General features: G+C 42.4%; 1 protein-coding gene across 2 annotated transcripts in view; it reads right to left on the reverse strand.

Annotated features, from left to right (window-relative positions):
* LOC144493697 (uncharacterized) overlaps nucleotides 1–22637 on the reverse strand; it is an 85967-nt gene that overhangs the window by 47415 nt on the left and 15915 nt on the right. For both annotated transcript variants that reach the window (XM_078213055.1, XM_078213054.1), the window contains exons 2-4: nucleotides 14253–14351; nucleotides 7905–7989; nucleotides 4525–4698 (exon numbers count right to left, since the gene is read on the reverse strand). In XM_078213055.1, coding sequence (XP_078069181.1) covers nucleotides 4525–4698; nucleotides 7905–7989; nucleotides 14253–14351 — 358 coding nt within the window. The remainder of the gene's footprint in view (nucleotides 1–4524; nucleotides 4699–7904; nucleotides 7990–14252; nucleotides 14352–22637) is intronic.

Raw genomic sequence — 22637 nt, forward strand, 5'->3', positions numbered from 1 at the left:
GGATCTTCTGGTCCTATTGACAGCACACCCGCCGCCGTGGGTTTCCCACCGACAACAGGAAAAGATCTCACTGCCGGCGAACGGCAGGCGCCTCCCGCCGTGAGAAGGAAGCTGCGGGGAAGCCAGAGAATCCCTCCACAAATGAAAAGGAGAATAATTAGGGCTGGATTTTTTGATGCTGGGATCAGGTCAGGATGGAGGCAGGCGATGACAGAAAAGGAGCTGCCGGCATGCATGATGATTCCTGCCTCCGTTCCCAACACTCCTGGTTTTTGTGACGGGGGGGGGGGGGGGGGGGGGTGAAGTCACCTGCAGCATTAATTGGGCATATTCGGACAATTGATTTGAGTTAATATTGTCACATGTATTAGCATACAGTGAAAAGTATTGTTTCTTGCACGCTATACAGACAAAACAAAACGTTCATAGAAAAGGAAAGGAGAGAGTGCAGAATGTAGTGTTACAGTCGTGGCTAGGGTGCAGAGAAAGATCAATTTAATGCAAGGTAAGTCCATTCAAAAGTCTGACAGCAGCAGGAAAGAAGTTATTCTTGAGTCGGTTGGTACGTAACCTCAGACCTTTGGATCTTTTTCCCATCGGAAGAAGGTGGAAGACAGAATGTCCGGGGTGCATGGGGTCCTTAATTATGCTGGTTTCTTTTCTGAGGCAGTGGAAAGTTTAGACAGAGTCAATGGATGGGAGGCTGGTTTGCCTGATGGATTGGGCTACATTCATGACCTTTTGTATTTCTTGCGGTCTTGGGCAGAGCAGGAGCCATACCAAGCTGTGATACAACCAGGAAGAATGCTTTCTATAGTGAATCTGGAAAAGTTGGTGAGAATCGTAGCTGACGTGCCAAATTTCCATAGTCTTCTGAGAAAGTAGAGGTGTTGGTGGGCTTTCTTAACGATAGTGTCGGCATGGGGGGACCAGGACAGGTTGTTGGTGATCTGGACACCTAAAAACTTGAAGCTCTCGACCCTTTCTACTTCGTCCCCATTGATGTAGACAGGGTTGAACAGCTCCATAAGAGTTCATCTTCTCAGGTCTCATTTTAAACCGGAGTGAGTAGCCATCGGGAGCCATGTAAAACTGAACAGCCCCAGCAAGTCAGGAACAGGGTCTGCAGCATGCAAAAAGGTGCTTAGTGTGAAAAAAGTGAAAGTTTTGAAGAAAATATATTGCACAGCAATTAAATTTTAGCAACATGGTTTGAGCTCTCCATCTGCCCTGGCCAACATGAAGATTCAAATGCTTTCATTTTATTAAAGCTTGCACAGGTGACAGCCACAACAATAGCTGCAGAATTAGACCAGAAAGTAGTCCACTTCCCTGATGTCCTGCTTCCATTCCCACCCGTCCACCACTAATTGGCTGCCATCCCCGAACCCCAACCTCTTGCCTCTACCAAAATCGGAAGCCGTGTCTGCTTCCCGTCGGGGGCAGATTCGGAAACAAACCTGCCTCCCAGATCCCATCTCTTCAGCCAATGTCCAGCCCCTAGCTTCAGAATGAGGACCTATAGTTAACACATTCTATTTCAATCTGGCACTGTTGGTGCTCAAGGGCTCTTCTGTAAAGACTTGTAAGTCATACACCTTGATAAAAGGTCTTTCAGTGATGGACATGCTTCACTGCCACAGTACAGGCAGATTCACAAGGAGAATGCCATCGGTCAGCAGTGACTAGCTTTTCCATTTATTAAGATGGATCACAAGCTGCCAACATGTTTTGAAACCTGTTTCAATTTAGTCTTATAATTTTATTAAACTGGATCACAAATAAGTCAATGCTGCCTAGCTGATACCGCGTTCTCCACAGCCATCCTTGTATCCTACAGAGCGCACCTCACTGAAAATGCTGAAGTGAAATATACAACTCCAGGGCTATCTAGAAAAATCTCCTGCAGGGATGAGTTTTGTTCTGAAACTAATCATTTAAGAGGTCAATACATTTCCCCAGAGGTATTCACACTGATGGTAGTGTTTGAGTTGGTGCGAATATTATCTCTGACTGCTTACAATAGAACAGTAGAAAAACATGATAGAAAATTCCGCAGATCAACAACATACGAAAGAGGAAGGCAGATGAATGTTTTCTCTGGAAATGTGCATTACAAAGGTCCACCCATTCAATCTGAACTGATAGGTATTCATCATAGCCGATGGAGAATCTCAGCTGAAAGGTTAATCTGTCTTTTTCTTTCAGATACTGACAGACCTCTCCTAAATTTGCTTTGTTTCAGATTCCTACCATCCACTTTTAAATAAAAACCCTGACAGTAATGTTTGACTTTGTGCTATCTATTAATTGATTCTTTTGTGGCTATTTTATACTACTCCAGCACGCAAAAGAAAACATGCTCACTCCCAGCTCTGGTACTTTCTTTTGCCATCGTTTACACCACACGGTTGACCTCTAGATGTAACTGTTCGTGGAACAGTGCAAACACTGCATGTATTAGAGGATTCTATTTCAATCAGTCGCAATCCAGATCAGAATACAGGACATGACAACCGTAGCTATTTATTACAATATCATCAGCCAACTCAGCTTCTGTTATAGGATTTCACCTCCACGTCTAGTCTAACACGACAGGCTCCGAAATACCCAAATAAATCTGCAAAATATTCAAGACAATTTATTTCTCAGCCATGGCTTTAATCCAAAATACTTTCTAAACCCTTTTAGTATTTCTAACCATTTAGAAACTTAATTGAATCTCATATCAAAATGTATGTCCATCCCATCGAATTCCAAAACATTACGTTCTAACTAGAGACTCTCATTCCAAAAGTGTATTTAGGTTATATTTTGGGAAGCAAAAAAAAAAATTGATTATGTAAAAGGAATGTTCCATTTTGCTTCTGGTTGGCACTGTAGTAATTATAGTATCTGTGTCCTACAAGGTTATTTCAGGCAAACAGATGTTTATGAAGCTCCAGGGCTGAACTCAGGTTCTGCTAGAATGCCTGCTTTGCCATCAGAAACGCATCATAGAGCAAAATCACTCTCTTCCATTTCCCAGACCCACATTTATCTCATACCTTCAATGCAGAAGAACATCGCAAAAGTATTACTAGAGTCATAATGGACGTAGCTGGAGACAAGCAAAGATGTCCTATATGGAAAGTCAATGAGGTGAGTCTTAAGAGGGGTCTTAAAGGTTCATAAGGAGATGGAGAGGCAGAAAGGGATGGTGGCAAACTCCAGAATATGCAGGAGGGACAGCTAAGTGGCCACATAGTGGGCTAAACAGAGGGGTTATACCACAGGGATGAAGAGTTGAGTGGTGGGCAGGGATTGGAGATGTGCCAAAGAAAAGATCTGACTCAGTTTCAATTTCAGACTGCCAAATGTTAGTACACTTGGTAAATAAGTTTAATCTCCATTATTATTATTTGCTTTCCATCTACTTTCTACTACTGTACGTCAACCCATGAGAAAGAAACTCTCCCTGTGGGTACTACCTAATATCCAAACAGAAAACCAATAGTCTGAGCGTGTACATTACACTGCAATGCCACCTATCTCAATTACCGGAAACATATCTGCATTAACTGAGACACGTTCTCCTATTTTATGCTAAAATAGGAAGCTTCAAAAATTTAGAGGGAAAGCAAGTGCAGTCAACCTAGGAGGCTGTTACAGTGCCTAGTGAACAAAGTAAATCGGCACTTGTGGAGCTCCACAAGCAAGTCATTTTTCCGGTTTGGAAGCTGCAGAAGAAGTAAAAATCGTTTACAAAGGAAAGGTTACAGGGGTAGTTTGAAAACTGAAATACTATTAAGGGGTTGAATTTCTGCATGGGTTCTCCTAATCAATCTCTATCGAAGGTCTGGAGGTGCCAGCATTCTGCTAAAAGATAACTGGGAGATTACTGCAGAAATTCAGCCCCATGTACTCAACAGTTAGATTAAAGTTTTAAAAGTTTATTTATTAGTGTCACAAGTACGCTTACATTAACACTACAATGAAGTTACTGAAAATCCCCTAGTCACCACACCTCAATGTTCGGGTACATTGAGGGAGAATTTCGCATGGCCAAAGCACCTAACCAGCACATCTTTCGGACTGTGGGAGAAAACCAGAGCACCCAGAAGAAATCCACGCAGACAACAGGGAGAATGTGCAGAGTCTGCACTGTCACAGGAATTACAAAAGCAAGCTTTCTGTAAACAATTGTGTTCACAGCTAAATGTCTAACACATTTAAAAAGATCACTGTCCATTTTTGGCCAACTCTTCAGATTTCAACATAAAAATTGGGGGAATTTTCAGAATGCTTTCAGGACATTATGCTCCTTCACAAAAGAAGAATGCTTCTGTGGCTTTTTAAATGCAAATTAAGTTGAGATGTTAATCAGCAACTAAATGAACACTTTACTGCCACAAGTGGAAAATAACTAGGCCAAAAATGTCTAATGGCATCCTTTTTGAAGATGTGCTCCAATTGTGTTTTTTGTCCATGTCTTTAAACTTCAACCTACATACCCAACAAAAATATCAATGCATTTTGTGATACCTTCTTGATCATCTGAGCCCCTGTTGTCCTTAGCTGTTCTTGAAGTTGCCTTGCTTCCATCAGAATAAAGGGGAAAACTAGGATCAAAGAAACCTGTTGTGTCACACTTCTTCTTTTGCCGCTCCTTCCGCAACTGACGTTTCTCCCGATTGCTGATCTTCATAACCCAGTCCCCTAGAAAATAATAACCTTGCATTTACATTGCACTTTGTAACGTTGAACCAGCTCAATGATTCACACTGTGGATATTGATGTGCAGTGAATATTGTGATGCAGGCAAAAAAATGTTTAAAAAGCCTGCATTACAAACATATAAACCAACTTGGAAATTATGAATTTGTTGCATATAAGTTTGCCATGTCAAGAGAATAAGTATCTGATCCAAATAACAGTTACTTCCCGTGATAATTTTACCTAACACTTGGTACCATTTTCAGCTACTGCCGCTAACAGACAGTACACTGTCTAAGTGAACATGTCCAATTTAAGCCATTGTTTCAATCAGTGTCAGAGATAACAAGTGGAAAATCCAATCAAACTGTAAGTTTTGTAATTATTATGGCATGAATTTATTAATGTCTCTTTTTTTACCCTCATTCCAACTTTCTCAGTTTCCATATTTTAGATTACTCGTTTAGATCGGTCCCAGTTTCCTGTAATGTTGAAACTATCTTAATTAGGATGATATCTCAGTTTTCAGCAGTGGCCACGCACAACAACGGTTAATTACTTTCGACACTGGAATTATTCCAGCCTCCGGAGGGCCTTTTCCCCTTCTATGAAAAGCAATATCGTGGACATTGCTTCAGACTTCTGACTATCAAGCAAGATTATTTTACAACAGATGAACAGTGATATAGCACATATATTTGCAGTAGAATTTATATTTTCGTTGATTAAAAGGAAATCAATGTTTGTAATCTCTATAATGCACTACTATTGATTTAAGTTAATATTTTGTGTACACAGTAGTCTTGTTCTTTAATTTCTCACCACTGCATGTGTTACACCAGCCTGACATTAACCTTGGAACAGTCCAAATCAAATCATCCCGATTTTAACTCTCAAAATGGCTGAATTTTATCAGGACCCTTTGGAATGGGCTTTGAGGCGGGAAGATGGTGGCAGAACCACCATCATCTTCCCACTATCATGCCACTTTGCCAGTGGCAGGAAAGGTGGCAGACAGCCCACCCACTCGGAGTCCAATTGAGTCACCTAAGTGGCCAGTTGAGGTCCAGCCGTTGTTGAAGTCACCCGCCATGTAGAAAGAACAGTGGGCACCATGGAAGAACGAACCCACGGCAACACTGGCCAAACTCACAACAATGGCACTGCCTGGCTTTGGTGACGCACAACACTCCTCTTCCTCCTTCCCTCTCCACCCCCCTCCCCCCTCCAACCCCGGCATAAAGTCACCAGAAAATTCCAAACCAACTTTATCAAACAAACCAATCAAAATTCCATCCAAAAGTCACACAAATCATACTTTTGCATTCCTTAGTCCATGCTTTCTGTGCCTTTGTCTGGGTCTATTGCTCTTGCAAAGAAGTACTCTAGAGCTTGCAACATAGCTGGCACACAATTACTGACTTTAACTTGGGAGAATGGTAATGGCCTTGCGGGACAATCACGCATAGTTCTGGCCCTAGAAATACCAGCGCTGGAATGCACCGTCTCAACATACGCTGACTGACAGGCAGCAACAAGGGTACTGACGTTAGGACAAGTGCTGTCATCCTAAGAGTAGATACTTTTGTGCTATACAGTGCCACTTCACCCACCACCCCCCCCCCCCCCCCCCCCCCCCCCCCCCCCAACCATTGGAGGACAAATTGCTAGCTTGCTTGAGATCATACAGCTCCCTTTAATACTGTTACCTACAGCCATGATAGCAGCAGTCTGGATGTTTGTGGCAGCAAGCTGAGTGCAGACCCCGAGTGCAAAGGCTAAAGGGTCTGCACACAGAAACACTTGATGCATTGGAGGGCCTGTTAGAAAGTCTGATGTCAATATGAAGGAGCATGACCGAGTCTGGCATCAGGCTTTGTGCAAAGTTGACAGCCCATCCTTTTCAGTGGTCAGTTCTGTTCTCACACTTATACACCCAACTGTGATGTAGCATCTGATAACTAATGTTTCAGTTTCCGTTGAAAAATATGTGTGCTGCCTGGAAAGGAAGAAGAGGTGTGGGTTAATGCTGATTCCCACAACCATTTTTGCGCCTTATTGTATTTTGCCATGCTAAATTCTCCGATAGTGCACCTGAACAGGCGCCGGAGTGTAGTGATTGGGGAATTTCACAGTAACTTCATTGCAGTGTTAACACAAGCCTACTTGTGACACTATTAAATGAGCTTAAAGCTTAAAAATGGAACCCTTTTTACATCAACAGTCTGAGTGTGGGAGGTCTCCTTTGCTCGGAAGCTCCAAAGTGTGTTTGAGGTCAGTGCATGTGGAGTAAGGAAACTGACAAACTTCTTAAAACTGCCAATCAAAATTCTACCATAACTATTATTTTCTTCCATGAACTGGGGGAATAATTTGAACATAATGTATCCTGTCTGGACTTCTTTTCATCAAGTTGATAAAAGAAAACTCCCCACAAGTAGCAACGGTGGGTCAAATGGTGCTGCATATCCCATCATTTCCATGGTATTACCAGGAAGCTCGTCCAGGTCTTTAATAGCTGATAATAATCCCATCATATGACTAAATGCTTACTTCATTTTCCTTCTAAGTGCCTGAGCCAATTTTAAATATTCTCTCAACAAAGCTTGCATTGGTGATGACATCATGCATGATTGAAATCATCACATACTCACCCTCAAACTAAACTGTGCCTATTGTCTCTTTCTTCTGAGTATTTTGTTCACAATTTAACGCAGAATATTTTACTGATTGTAAAGGAAATTAATCCATGCCACCAAAGATGTTGCTCAATTAACCTCCTCCATGAGAGAAGGCAATGGCCTAGTGGTATTATCGCCAGGCTATTAATCCAGAAACACAGCTAATGCGTTCTGGGGACCAGGTTTCGAATCCTGCCATGGCAGATGGTGGAATTTGAATTCAATTTTTAAAATCTGGAATTAAGAATCTACTGATGACCATGAAACCATTGTCGATTGTTGGAAAAACCCATCTGGTTCACTAATGTCCTTGAGGGAAGGAAATCTGCCATCCTTACCTGGTCTGGCCTACACGTGCCTCCAGAGCCACAGCAATGTGATTGATTCTCAACTGCCCTCTGACCAAGGGCAACTAGGGATGGACAATAAATGCTGGCTGGCCAGCCAGCGACGCCCATGTCCCACAAAATAAATAGAAAAAAAATGTACAATTTCACGATCACTTTCACTCGAGGTTTTCAAACTCACCAGCCTCTTCCTCATTTCTTTCTTTGCTTCCTGAAACACTTTGTTCCTTCGACCTCTCATCTGATCGTTGTTTTTTTTTCTTGGCCTATGATAGAATAGAAACCATATCCTCAGAGGTCTGTAATGTTTTATTTAACCACAGGAGGTGGAGGACACCCAAAGCTGGATTTTACGGCTGTGAGGCGGCAGGGCTAGCAAAGTGACAGCAAAAGGCACTGAGAGGGAAGTCTGACATCTTCCTGCTGCCACGAAATATTGTCAATGGCACAGCTGCTGGTCTCTGGTTGGATTCATGCAGTTAACTGCCTGATTAATGGTCACTTCCTGCCCCCGGTGTTTTATTGCCACCGGGAAGGGCCCCCACCAAATGGGGAAACTACCAGGTAGATTGAGGTGGCCTTACAGTAGGGGTTGGGGGTGGGTTTCCATCATTTTCACTCCATGACCAAATGTTTTGGGGGCGAGGGGCAATAGCAAAATGGCCACTCAGATGGCTTTGAGCCTCCATTAGAGAGTTCATCCCTCCGATTGCCAGGACCTGCCTAACTGTGGCACATTTTAAAAACCTTATCTGCCTGTCGTGGGTGCCTCAGCATGGAGGAGCCCTCTGTTTCTCTCTGCAGCCTCAGCCAGCTTTCATGGCAGCATTGCCAAAGATGCTGCGTTGCCAAACCTATGATTGGACCAGCAACTCCGAGAGGAATGTCACCATCCTTAACTAGATCCCAAACCAGTAGTAGCCTTTTCATTGACCAAGCCAGTAAAATCCCCCACCCACCCTGCGGGTCATGTGTGCCACCCTCACAGGCTCAGGTGTACCTTTCAGTCCCAAAACAGCACCGCAGCTTCTAACCCAGCCAGAGTTAGAATCATAGAATCCCGACAGTGCAGAAGGAGGCCATTCGGCCCATCGAGTCTGCACTGACAACAATCTCACCCAGGCCCTATCCCCATAACCCCACGTACTTACCCTGCTAGTCCCCCTGACACTAAGAGGCAATTTAGCATGGCCAATCTACCTAATGCGCACATCTTTGGAGTGTGGGAGGAAACCGGAGCACCGGGAGGAAACCCACACAGACATGGGGAGAAACTGCAAATATCACCAGACAGTCACCCGAGGCAGGAATTGAACCTGGGTCCCTGGCGTTGAGAGGCAGCAGTGCTCACCACTGCTGCCTCTTTCACCATCTTTCAAACAGTTTTCAAACATAAACAAACTCACACAAACATTTTTTTAAAAGCTGTTCAATTAAACTTTGTGCTTGTGGCTGCCTGTTATTTTCGTATCAAGAGCAGATACTAATGAGGGTAGATGGACTGCAACTTACTCTGACATATTTGTAGGAAGTTGTCTCCGGGCTCTTTTATATCTGGGATTTGGCTGAAGCACAGACCCAAATGACAAAGTAGACAGTAGCTTAATGCTAATTTCCCATTGTCGAGCCATCAAAATGCAGATGCTGTAAATTATCAGGGCTGTCTTCCTGGAGTTACTGTGTAAATTTTCACAATGAAATGTCTGAAACCGTGCCATTCCACCCTTCAGCTTACACCCACTTCTGACTCTGCTGCATATCTAATAATAAGTATCTGGAATAATTAAAATATTAAACATAAATACGGCAATTGAAAGCTCTGGAGGAAAGTGGAATTGGTTCTCAGCTGCACAGTTAACTTGTTAAATAACTTGTTAAACAACAGCTGCAAGAATACCTATTGCTTCAGGAATGATGCGAATGGATAGAGATTATTGTTTTTACCATGTGATGGCTGAGCTGCACAGTTCACGGAAATGGCACATCAAGAAAGTTAACTGGTCCTAAAAATGTGTAAAATTGAGTAGACATTTTAGAGTCTTGCTTCGTTGGACTGTAAGTGGGCACAATTCTTCAGATTCCTGGTGTAGAGAAATAAATTATGCACAGACTGTCGCAAGAATGGCCTTGAATGGCCACTGACTCAGACAGTTTGGATTTGAAACTTACTCTTGACCTTGAGGCAAGTACAGTAAAATAGTGCAATTCACTGACTGACACTTGGGGGAGATGGTGGCATAATGGTAATGTTACTGGACGCGTAATCCAGAGGCCCAGGCCAATGCTCTGGGGACATGGGCTCAAATCCCAGCTGGCAGGATTTAAATTCAGCTAATAAAATCTGGAATAGAAAGCTCATCTCAGTAATTCCAAGCCATGAAACTATCCATCTGGTTCAAAAATGTCCTTCAGAGAAGAAAATCTGCCATCCTTACCTGGTCTGGCCAGGTGACTCCAGATCCACAGCAATGTGGTTGACTCTTAGCTGCCTTCTGAAATAGCCTAGGAAGCCACTCAGTTCAAGGGAAATTAGGCTTAGGTAACAAATGCTGGCTAGCCAGCAAAGCCCACATTCCAAGAAAATACAAATGAACAAGGCACAGAGGTTAACACTGGGTTAAGAGCCCAGTTTGAGCCTCAGGTGACTGTCTGTGTGGAGTTTGCACGTTCTCCCTGTGTCTGTGTGGGTTTCCCCTGGGTGCTCCAGTTTCCTCCCACAGTCCAAAGGTATGCAGGTTAGGCTGACCGCCATGCTAAATTGCCCCTTAGTGTCAGAAGGATTAGCAGGGTGAATACGTGGGGTTATGGGGATATGGCCTGGGTGGGATTGTTGTCGGTGCAGGCTTGATGGGCCGAATGGTCTCCTTCTTCATTGTAGGGATTCTATGGTTCTATACTATAACTAATTTAGCCAACGCTCTGAGCTCCTATACCTGTGGCAGAACAGGCGGTTATGATACTCAGCAAGTTAAATGGGCCAACAGTGAAAGAATTAGTCAGCATCAATGATTCTAAAATCAATCTAAAATTTATTGCCGTGTTCCAGCCTGTCATTGTGCACGAGTTGGAGGTCATGGATCTTTTAAAAAAATTCTCCAACAGGAAACCAATTGTTAAAAAAGGCAGAAGAGAGGACCAAGGAGAAGTCACAATGCACTGACCAGACTTCCCAAATAAAAACTCTGCACGGAGGTTTTCTAAATTCTCCTCAAACATACCAAGGCCTTAGCTACCTGCCCAGAAGTCACTGATCCACCCCTCTGCCCTATCCTGCTCGGTGTCAGTCAAATACAAAAATCAGTCCATTCTCTCCTGGTCTACTCTACTATGTATTGCGAGCAGATCTTTTCCATAGAATCTTAGAAAGTCTGGGCACCTGAAACAGGTAATTTGGCCCATTCAGGTGTTTTTCTCCACACAAGCTGCTTATTCTAATCTAGTCCCTTGGTTATTCCCTGTAATCATCTTATATTCGTACCTCAGATTCATCTTATTCAAGCAACAATTTAAGGAATTTGTTTCAACAAGGGTTTATAACAGAAAACTGTACAGTATAATCACCCCCTGTGCAGACTTGCTAAAGCAAATATAATACAATTTTAAGAAGTATTAAAAAAAACTAGTGTATTGTCCCAGTCGTCCATCTACCAGGGAGCTTTACCTTTGGCTGGTATTGAAAAGAGCTTGGTTTTCTCTAGAAAGGAAGGTTTATTTAGAGTGGTCTGACCCTCGTGTAGGATCCCTTCTTCCTCCTTATGGTGGCACAGTAATTAGCACGGCTGCCTCACAGCGCCGGGGACACGGATTTGATTCCCAGCTTGAGTCACTATCTGTGTGGAGTTTGCACATTCTCCCCATGTCTGCGTGGGTTTCCTCCCACAGCCCAAAGATGTGCGGGTTAGGTGGATTGGCCATGTTAAATTAGTGTCAGGGGGGCTAGCTAGGGTAAATGCATGGGGTTATGGGGATAGGGCCTGGGTGGGATTGTGGTCGGTGCAGACTCGATGGGCTGAATGGCCTCCTTCTGCGCTGTAGGATTCTATGGTGTTGAAACCTCATCTCTAAAAGTATATATTTACGTTATTAGATGGTGTCATCTACTGCTGGACTGAATTAGTTACATGATTTCAATTAAATGAGGCAACTTCAATAAGAAAATAAATGTTCTAGTATTGACAGTTCTGTACAGCTTGTGCAGAGTTGTCTCAACTGAATTAATGGTTTGCAATGAAATTGCAAAGAACTTTTCTAGCACAAATCAAACTGTTCCAAGTCAACAGGGCTCATAACAGACCAATTGCTCCCCACATCTCTTTGGTCGCCATGCAGCACACTAAATTGATCTTGGGGCAAATCTGTGACAGACATATAGGCAAGGCTTACTGAACACAGACACTCTGGCTAGAGTTTGGTACACTTCTTAGTCTTGCCTACTTTTTAACACCAGGCCGGTTGCTACATGATCTTGGATGAGATCAATGAAATCATAAGGCATGAATCGTCGGTACTACAACTGTATTTAGGAGGAGGCTGGAACACCCAATCCTGAGATATTGACGAACAAGCACCCACAAGCACCCCTAAAATCTGCAGAACTTTCTTGACAACCTAATGAATTTCAAAACTTTTATGCAGCTATTCTACTCATGTCCTGTAAACCCAAATAATCTACGTTCACCTAAATAGCTGTCGCTCTGGGAACATATTTTAATGTTGCCAGAAGCAAGCTTATAAAAGAGAGGGAACATCCTGTGATTTTAATCAAGTCTCTTCAGATATACAGAGCCACAGAAGTCACAGGCTCATCCATGTCTGTATCAGCTGTTTGACAGAGCAAAGCCGTGGTCTTTCTCCCTCTGCTTCAAGTGTTTATCCTTTCTTTCTTTAGAAATACTTAAAAAATAGGAGCAGCATTTGGCCATTTGACCTCTTGAGTCTGGTCCACCATTCAATAGGATCATGGCTGATCTTCAACTTCAACTCCACCTAGCTGCACTATATCCACATTCCTTCATTCCCTTAGCATCCTAAAAAGAGATACAGAATCTGGTGAACTGGTACGGCAACAATAATCTCGCTCTCAATGTCAACAAAACGAAGGAGATTGTCATCGACTTTAGGAAGCATAAAGGAGAACATGTCCCTGTTTACGTCAACAGGGACAAAGTAGAAAGGGTCGAGAGCTTCAAGTTTTTAGGTGTCCAGATCACCAACAACCTGTCCTGGTCTTCCAATACCGACACTATAGTTAAGAAAGCCCACCAGCACCTCTGCTTTCTCAGAAGACTACGGAAATTTGGCACATCACCTACGACTCTCACCAGCTTTTCCAGATTCACTATAGAAAGCAATCTTTCTGGTTGTATCACAGATTGGTGTGGTTCCTGCTCTGCCCAAGACCGCAAGAAACTACAAAAGATCATGAATGTAGCCCAATCCATTGACTCTGTCTACACATCCCACTGCCTCAGAAAAGCAGCCGGCATAATTAAGGGCCCACGCACCCCAGACATTCTCTCTCCCACCTTCTTCCATCAAGAAAACGATACAAAATTCTGAGGTCACGTACTAACCGACTCAAGAACAGCTTCTTCCCTGCTGCCATCAGACATTTGAATGGACCTACCTTTCATTAAGCTGATCTTTCTCTACACCTTAGCTATAACTGTAACAGTACATTCTGCACTCTCTCATTTCCTTCTCTATGAACAGAATGCTTCATCTGTATAGCACGCAAGAAACAATTCTTTTCACTGTATGCTAATACATGTGATAATAATAAATCAAATCAAAAAATAAATCAACCTCTGTCCTGAATAAACAGAATGACTGAACATCCACAGCTCTTTGGAGAACTGCAAAGATTCACTGACTAAAGAAATTTCTCCTCATCTCAGTCCTAATCAGAAATAACTTATTTTGAGACGGTGGCCTCTTTGTTCTAGACTCCCCAGCTGGGGGAAACAGCTTCCTAACATCTAACCTGCCAAACCCCTTAAGAATCGTATATTGTAATGAATTCATCTACCATTTTTCAAAGTTGTAGAGAATGTAGGCTTAGCAGACTTAATCTCTCCTCACAGGACAACTCTGCAGGTCTCTGCCTCAATTACACTCTATAGCAAAGCATTCCATGCAATAGGGATGCACTGCATAAAGGCCTCCTAACATTTCTACTGATAATTAATTATTTGTGGCCGCTTTGTCGCTGACTTACAATCACATGGTGCAATCTTACCTGCCGTTCCTGCCATGCTCCCGTTGCAGTGGTGTCGGAGAATTTGGCGGCCAGCCAACTCTCCGTTCGCTGCGGCAGGACAGGAAAATCCCACCTGCATGAACGGTGGTCAGATTCTGCTCAAATACATTCTCTTGTTCACACTGCCAAAAGCTTTCATCATAATCTTGGAACTTGGCACCTTCTATTCTAACATGGATACAATATCTTAAGGCACATTTACCCACTGAAACACGAGAAAAGCTCAACCAAAGGGTGAATTGAATGGTGATTGTCTTCAGAGCTTTGTACCTTAAGAGCTTTCTTCTCTGTAGCTAGTGAACCTTTTGTTTCCTCCACTGGAATTAGCTGTACGTCATTTGATAAGGGAGGGTGTCCGTTCACTGGCACCTTGAAAGAAAAGAAAGTGTAGATTCATTACTTTTCTAAAAAAAAAACTGAAGTACATGGTAAAATAAAGTTGTGAATACTGCAGGCAATTCAACCTCATTTTGAGTATTCATAAAATTGTATTAATATAAAGCAGTGCCCAGTGGTGAGATTTTTTTTCAAAGAACAGTAATATGCAGATTAATAACAAATTAACCAAGGACAGCTTTTCTGTTCAAAATCACTATCAGAAATACTATTCATACACACTTCTTGTCTCCTAGCAGCAGATCTTCCCTACTAGGTCCAAAATATCATAGAACTGCATAGGATATACAGGCCATTCAACTCAATCAGTCCACGCTAACGTTTATGCTCCACTCATGCCTCCTCCCAATCTTCTTCAGCTAACTCTGGGCCCGATTTTACCATTGCAAACGGCGCACGGGAAACGTGGTAAAGTCAGGCGTGAGGCCATTAACGCGATCCGCGCCGGCACATTGAATTAATGAACTGCCCGCCCAACTTTATCAGCATTTCCCCCTTTACCATCGCGTTCGTGCATCCAGATTCGGCGCGAAACAGACATGCTCAGCAAAGTTCTGTTTCGAGCGCTCCAGCTTCTGAAGAGGTAAGTTCAGAGCTTCCAACGGCTCTCTGACTCAGATCGGTGGTGGGAGGACGGGGAGGGAGGGAGGAGGGAGGCGGGTCAGATCATTCTCTTATGGGGAGGGGGCAGGAGAAGGGAAGCCTGAGCATTTTCGGGTCAGATGCATCTCTGGTGGATGGCAGGGGAGGGAGGCCCGATCGTTGTCTGGTGATGAGGGGGAGGCCAGATGTATCTCTGGTTTTGGGGGAGGGGTGGATAAGGGGGAAAGTTATGTTGTAGGGGTGGGGGTGATGTCTGTGGGGACCATCACTCCTGGGCCGCTTTATCCGCTTTTTGCGGCCCGGGAGCGATGTGACAGCGGCGCGGTTTTCACATTTTTTTCCTCACTGCGCATGCGCAGTTCAGAGCTCCGATCGTTTCGGGCGCGCTAAGCCCCGCCCACAGCGCAATTCGGACTCGTGATTTTTTTTTCAGGCTAAGTGCGTATGGGGCGCCTGAAAGCAGATTTCCAAGTCGGATCTGAATTGCGCCCAGATACAGCACTTAGAATGAAAATGGTAAAATCGGGCCCTCTGTCTACTCCCCTACTCCTTCTTACGCTTATCTAGCAACCCCTTAAATGCATTTCTTCTTTTCACACCAACTACTCGCTTTGGTACCGAGTTTCACATTCTCGCTCCTTGGGTAAATAAATTTCTACTAAAATCGCTTATTCAATTTCTTTGTAACCATTTTTTATTAATGGCCTCCAGTTTTGTTTTGCCCACAAGAGGAGACGCTCTCTATTCTATAAACCTTCCGTAATTCTAATGAGTTTTTATTGGTAGACCACCTGTTTTTAATTCTTAACTACTTGATTGGAGTGCTAACCTTAAGCCATCCGATGAGAAGATCAGATCTGGATGCATTTACTGCAAAATACTCAAGTTATACATCGTATTACCAACTTTAAAAATTGACAGATAATCTTGTACTTCAAAACCTGATCTCATACTGAAACAGCTTCTTTTTTTAGATGCAGTCCACTGGGACTGATTCGTTGGAAATTGGCACTGGTTCTTATCTTAGACTAGTTCCATAATTTAAATAAGTTCAAGTGTAATTTTCAAAAGAATATGGACATGAGGCACGGCTGAGTAACTTAATTAGCCTGAAGCTGCTGTTCTAGCGTGAAAAAAATCATGATGTAACTATGATGCTCGGAGTAGATGAATTTGATTTGAAAAGTAGACTTCAGTTAAGAGCTGTTCTTTCAGCCAACAAGATTTTTCGATGCCATTTTACAAAATTCAGATTTATCATTATTAGTGAGAACTGAAATTTCTTATTTTAAATGTTTACTAGTTAATTCTTATACAACTACCATCCTGGCATGTGAAATATGTGAAGCAGAGCACTTTTGACCAATGACTTAAAGAAAATTGTGTTTTATTATTATTGAGTGTAACAATGACAGGATTTTTTCCCCATTCTCTTCAAATGACAAATAGACGTCAAAACAACAGAACTGTACAGTTAAGATAAAGAGGTCAATGATTTGGCTAAAAGGACAAAAGGCAGATCCAACACTAAATTTAAAAAGGATCGAGGTCACCTGTGGCAATCTGCCCAGAGGGTAAATGTCTTATTGCCATCACAAAAATGGGCAGATATGGCGTGATCAGCACCTGTACGTAAATTGGCTGCAATTATTGCAAAATCCTGCACATGGTGAAAACTCCAATCTGACTTCTGTCACAAATTCTTATTTGTAAGGAAAGCACAGAATTTTTAATAAAGTCAGGTATCACTTTTTAAAACTGATTGAGAGATGCTAAGTGGCAGGGGTGGCCAAACCGCACCTTCAGCCACCTTTGTTTTCCTTACACAGCTTGGAAACCGATGCACTACTTAACTTTCACTGAGCAGTTTCCCAAACCCAGTACAGTGAATTTTTCAGAACTCTTAATGATGCTTTTGTTTTCAGGGCTGTTGTTTTATTAATTTTCAAGAGTATGCACGCGCAGATGCCTTTGAGTGTTTTGTACTTTTAGATTGTATCGTCCTTATGGGAGGAATGCATCACTACATTTAGGTTTCTTGGGATGAGACTCTTCCCTCGATCCGGAGATTGCGCTGTGCGGGATTGAAAAAAAAAGATAGTCCAAACAGAAACAAAAAGAAAATGCTGAAACTCACGCAGTCCTATGAATGATCAGTGGGAAACTACAAATGATATCCCACAACAGGACTCTTCTTAATCCACCTCCAATTTACCAAATACCATCAATACTATTAGTCAATGCAAGGAGACAAAACAAGACCCTCCGAATAGAAAGGGGAAAGTGGAATTAGATAGGCCATACTTTGAGGAAGCAGCCGAACATTATACAGTTAGCGTTAACACGGAGCCCCCAAGGAAAGTGAAAGCAAGGTAGACCAAGAAACACATAGAGGTGGGATGCAGAAAAGGAGATGAGAGCCGGGGGGCTTTACTTGGCAACAACTGGAGAGTTTTATTAGATGGAAAAAATTTGTCCGTTGCCTATGCTCCGTCAAGGAGTCAAAAGGCTAAGAAGAAGTAGACTCACCTATGATAATATATAACTTTCTGTATCAATTCTAATTGTAAAAAATGAACACCTTACCTGCTGTTTTAGGTCAAGCTGACTTAGAATACAAAAGCCAAAGCTGGGCAAGTTCCAGCAGATATTACCCTGAAAGTGTTGCTTGGTCGACTTATACCTGTAATCAGCTACAAAACTCTAAAGAATAGAGACCACTAAGACGGGAGGTCAGCAAGCCCACATAGGTCACATATTTATTATGCTCAACGTAATGCAGGTAGGGCCTTAAACTCCTCTCTTCCACCACACTCCAATCCTCAGAAAATAGAATCATCCTATATGCTTTAAGCAGTCTCTTGATTTATATTATTCCTGGCATAAACACAGTCATGACAAGTAACCTAAATGTATTGATGCATCCCTCCCATAAGCACAGTACAATCTGAAAGTACAAACATTCAAAGGCATCTGTGCAAGAATATTCTTGAAAATTAAAAAAAACAACAGTCCTGAAAACAAAAGCATCTTAAGAGCTCTTAAATATTTACTGTACTGGATTTGGAAAACTGCTCAACTTGTCAGTGAAAGTTAAGTAGTGCATTGATTTCCAATCTGCATTAGGAAAACAAAGGTACTTTTAAGGGATTTATATTTGTATAGGTAAACATTAGAAATAAGGTATAATTTTAGCTGGGGTTAATTTAATGTTTCTGTGTCTGGAAGGGACCTATAGTTAAGATTCATGCTGGACAAGGGTGTTTGTATGTGTGGGGGTTGGTTAAGTTCTAACTGTGATTCTATTGTGCTGAGGGTTATGACATGAAGAATAAATATAGTAGTAGGAGCATTGCTTAGCAATAGGAGGCTCACTTCTCAGAGGGGAGAGTTTTTCTTTTTCTTAGTCTTAAATGGAAGCCAGAGCAGTTGGAGACAGATCACTGGGGAGTGGGCAGATCTCAACTCTTCCAAGAGAAGCTGGACAGGACAAGGGAGTTGCAAAGATGCAGACTTCCTAAGAAACGAAGTTCAATCCAGACAACCTGGGAACTGAGACAGAAAGAAGGTTTCAGACAACTGAAGTTAAGTAACTGTGAGGTCACCCATTTTGGTGTAAATGTGAGGTCATCCATTTTGGTAGGAGTAACAACAAAATGCACTATTATTTAAATGGTAAAAAATTGCAGCATGCTGCTGTGCACAGGGACCTGGGTGTCCTTGTGCAAGAATCACAAGGAAGTTGGTTTGCAGGTGCAGCAGGTAATTAAGAAGGCAAATGGAATTTTGTCCTTCATTGCTAGAGGGATGGAGTTTAAAAACAGGGAGGTTATGTTGCAGCTGTATAAGGTGCTGGTGAGGCCACATCCGGAGTACTGTGTACAGTTTTGATCTCCTTACTTGAGAAAGGATATACTGGCACTGGAGGCAGTGCAGAGGAGATTCACTAGGCTGATTCTGGAGTTGAGAGGGTTGGCTTATGAGGAGAGACTGAACAGACTGAGACTATATCCAGTGGAATTTAGAAGAATGAGGCGAGATCTTATAGAAACATATAAGATTATGAAGGGAATAGATAAGATAGAAGCAAGAAGGTTGTTTCCACTGGCGGGTGAAACTAGAACTAGGGGGCATAGCCTCAAAATAAGGGGGGAGCAGATTTAGGACTGAGTTGAGGAGGAACATCTTCACCCAAAGGGTTGTGAATCTGTGGAGTTCCTTGCCCAGTGAAGTAGTTGAAGCTACCTCGTTTAATGTTTTTAAGGCAAAGATAGATCGATTTTTGAACAATAAAGGAATTAAGGGTTATGGTGAGCGTAAGTGGAGCTGAGTCCACGAAAAGATCAGCCAAGATCTTATTGAATGGTGGAGCAGGCTCGAGGGGCCAGATGGCCTACTCCTGCTCTTAGTTCATATGTTCTTATGTAAGTGAACAGACACTAAGGTATTGTTCGGAGGAATGCAAGCAAGAGTAAACAAAGAGCTCTGAGTTAAAGAGACAATTACATTAACTAGATTTAAAGTGGGCAGCAGAACTCAGAGGCAGCTAAAATGTTTGATGTAACTTTAACAAAAATCTGGGAATTGAGAGTTAGTGCAACTGTGACCGTTTGGACAGCAGTCAAGACAAAGAAATCCGAATGGGGTTGATGTAAAATTCTGGACTGGATTCACTGTTAAAAGTGGAGTGAAAGCTTTGTTTAACAGAGTCAATTGTAAAACCTGGACTGGATTTCAGAATGTCAACTACTAAGTGAAAGTATTGTTATGGGAGAAGGTTTAAAAATGTGTTTTTGGGAGTGGAGTTTGGAAAGTCTGATATGATAATCATCTGGGGGGGCGTTGAGCAGAAATCCGTTGAGCAGAGTGTGTGTTTGACCACAATCAATCTGTGTGCTTTAAAAAAAGGACTTTGTGCATTAATGAGACATTTGTAGCTTCAAATATACTTGTATATCTGTGTAAATCTTAAAAGCTGTGTGTATTTGTTAAGCTACAGGGGGAATAAAGGGGTATTATATTATAATCCATCTTTTTCCATGTTCAGTCAATGCTTTTCTTATTAAAACTATATAGCGGTCCCGTGACTCTGTTCCTCCATGTTTGATAAGAAAAGTAAAAATTAGTCATTTGAGCCACGGTTCTATTCTGGGATCTTCCCATCCAGTTATATGAACTGGGATCGTAACATCTGCTTACACATCTGTGTTTCTTTCCAAGCTTCTTACTAAGCACAAACTTGGATTTAAGAGACTGATAGAAGATGATACATAAGTGAACTTGGCTAAACTGCACATTGGGTACCAGATTTATATGTACTAAATGTGGTGGCTTACTTCTGTGATAATTCCCGTTGGATCTGAAATCTACCCATGTTTGGGAGCGGGCCTTACCTTGACTACCACAAGGAAGCAATTCAGACCGAATACTGGCCTAGAATTTCCTCAGGGGCGTTCCTTCCATCTTTTGTTATGATTTCAGCAGAAAGGCCAAAATAAATGTAAAAAACCACAAAGTTTCTAAGGGATGTCACTAATCTTCTGCCACGTTTATGGTGGAAGATCAGGAAAACACTGCTGAAGTTTTACCCTTGTTCTTGCAGCTCACAACTCAGTAGGTAGTATCAAGTAATGAACACCTCCCTAAATGATCTGAATGCCTGCATTCACTGCTGTTCCTGGTTGCTTTCTTGGCCTGGACACATAACCCCAGGAGAGGTTGTGGTGTGGGTGGAAAAATATCAGAACATTGGTGTTAATGAAATAAATTTCCACTGGGCAGAAAGCTTGAAATGGCACTAAGGTTTCATGCTGATGCTGCCTGCCTACTTGCCGAGATATTCATCGGCTTTGAATGTCATGTTCAATGGACATAAGCGGTGGAAAGTGTACGAGAGTGCCCTCAAAGACCCTAAAAGTTTCACCTAACACACAGCATGTGCTCCACAGAACAAAAACAACACGGATTTTAAAATAGGCTGTGACAGTGTTATTCTTGCATGACTTTTGTTGATGCATCTGTCAGTTCTGCTAAAAATGCAACACAAAATTATTCTGCAAGTTGTTTGCCTCGGCAGAAAGTCCGCTCTGGATGTGGCCACAGAACTTACTAGCTGACCTTCTTTATAAATGTTGTAAAACTTGGCTGCAAAATACTTAATCAGGAATGAACAGAAGTCAAAAGTGCAACTGCCCATTTGGGACCACTGATTGTTCCATCAGGAGCGGTGCAAGGGAGGAAAAAGGAAACAAATTTTAAATGCATATTTTCTATAAGTTTTATGCAATGTACATTGAGCATTCTTTTTATTTGTGGTTTTATACATATCCATTACATAAATATGTGCAAAGTCAGCATTATGCTCAAAATATTCAAATATTTCACACTGTTTTGTCCATCACTTCATTCTCATGTTATTGAACCACTGCTACAGGTTTTAATCCCTTGCTCAAGTCCACCAGGCAAGAGGGACTGAGGAACAATCCTGTTTGAAACAATGCTCTGAGCAAAAACATCTGTGAGGGCACTTAATAACTCGCCTGCATAATAATAGCTGTCGGCCCACAGCAGGCACTTTTGTAATTAATGGTCCACCACAGGAAATGCTGCATCACACACTGGGCCCTCCGCACGACTCTGCTTTTCATCTGCTTAAACACTATTTCTGACATGATGTCTAAAGTTGCTACAAAAAACAAAGGGAGAAAACTCTATATCCACTCTTCTAAAGTTTTTTTTTAAAACTCTCATCCGCGTCTGCACATCTCTCCCTGGCTTCTCTCTCTCTCTCTTTCTCTCTGTAAACTCCTCCAGCCCTCCAAGATGCTCTTCATGCTCCTCCAATTTGAGTATCTTGAGTATCCTTGATTTGATTTGCTCCACCACTGGTAGCCACATTTTCAGCTATCATAGAACATAGAACAGTACAGCACAGAACAGGCCCTTCGGCCCACGATGTTGTGCCGAGCTTTATCTGAAACCAAAATCAAGCTATCCCACTCCCTATCATCCTGGTGTGCTCCATGTGCCTATCCAATAACCGCTTAAATGTTTCTAAAGTGTCTGACTCCACTATCACTGCAGGCAGTCCATTCCACACCCCTATCAAGCCTATCAAGACAGTAAGTTCTGGAATTCCTTACCTAAACCTCTATACTGTATCGCTCCTCTTGCAGGACACTCCTTAAAGCATTCCTCTGTGACTAATATTTCCTTATGTACCTCACTGTCAAATTTTGTCACACAACACTCCTGCAAAGCATGCTTGTTTCACTATATTTACATGATGTATAAAGTTAAAGTCAATTTATTAGTCACAAGTAAGGCTTATGTTAACACTGCAATGAAGTTACTGTGTCCCCTAGTCGCCACATTCCGGCACCTGTTCGGGTCAATGCACCTAACCAGCACGTCGTTCAGAACGCGGGAGGAAACCAGAGCACCTGGAGGAAACCCACGCAGACATGGGGAGAACGTGCAAACTCCACAAGACAGTGACCCAAGCTGGGAATTGAACCCGGGTCCCTGGCGCTGTGAGGCAGCAGTGCTAACCACTGTGCCACCGTGCTGCCCAAATACAAACTGTTGTTGTTCTTTTAGGATTTAACAGATTACAGACATTAAATCTGACTCTTAGTGTTACAAAGCCATGGAAAA

The sequence above is a fragment of the Mustelus asterias genome, chromosome 5, assembly GCF_964213995.1.
Source record: "Mustelus asterias chromosome 5, sMusAst1.hap1.1, whole genome shotgun sequence".
NCBI classification, from domain to species: domain Eukaryota; kingdom Metazoa; phylum Chordata; class Chondrichthyes; order Carcharhiniformes; family Triakidae; genus Mustelus; species Mustelus asterias.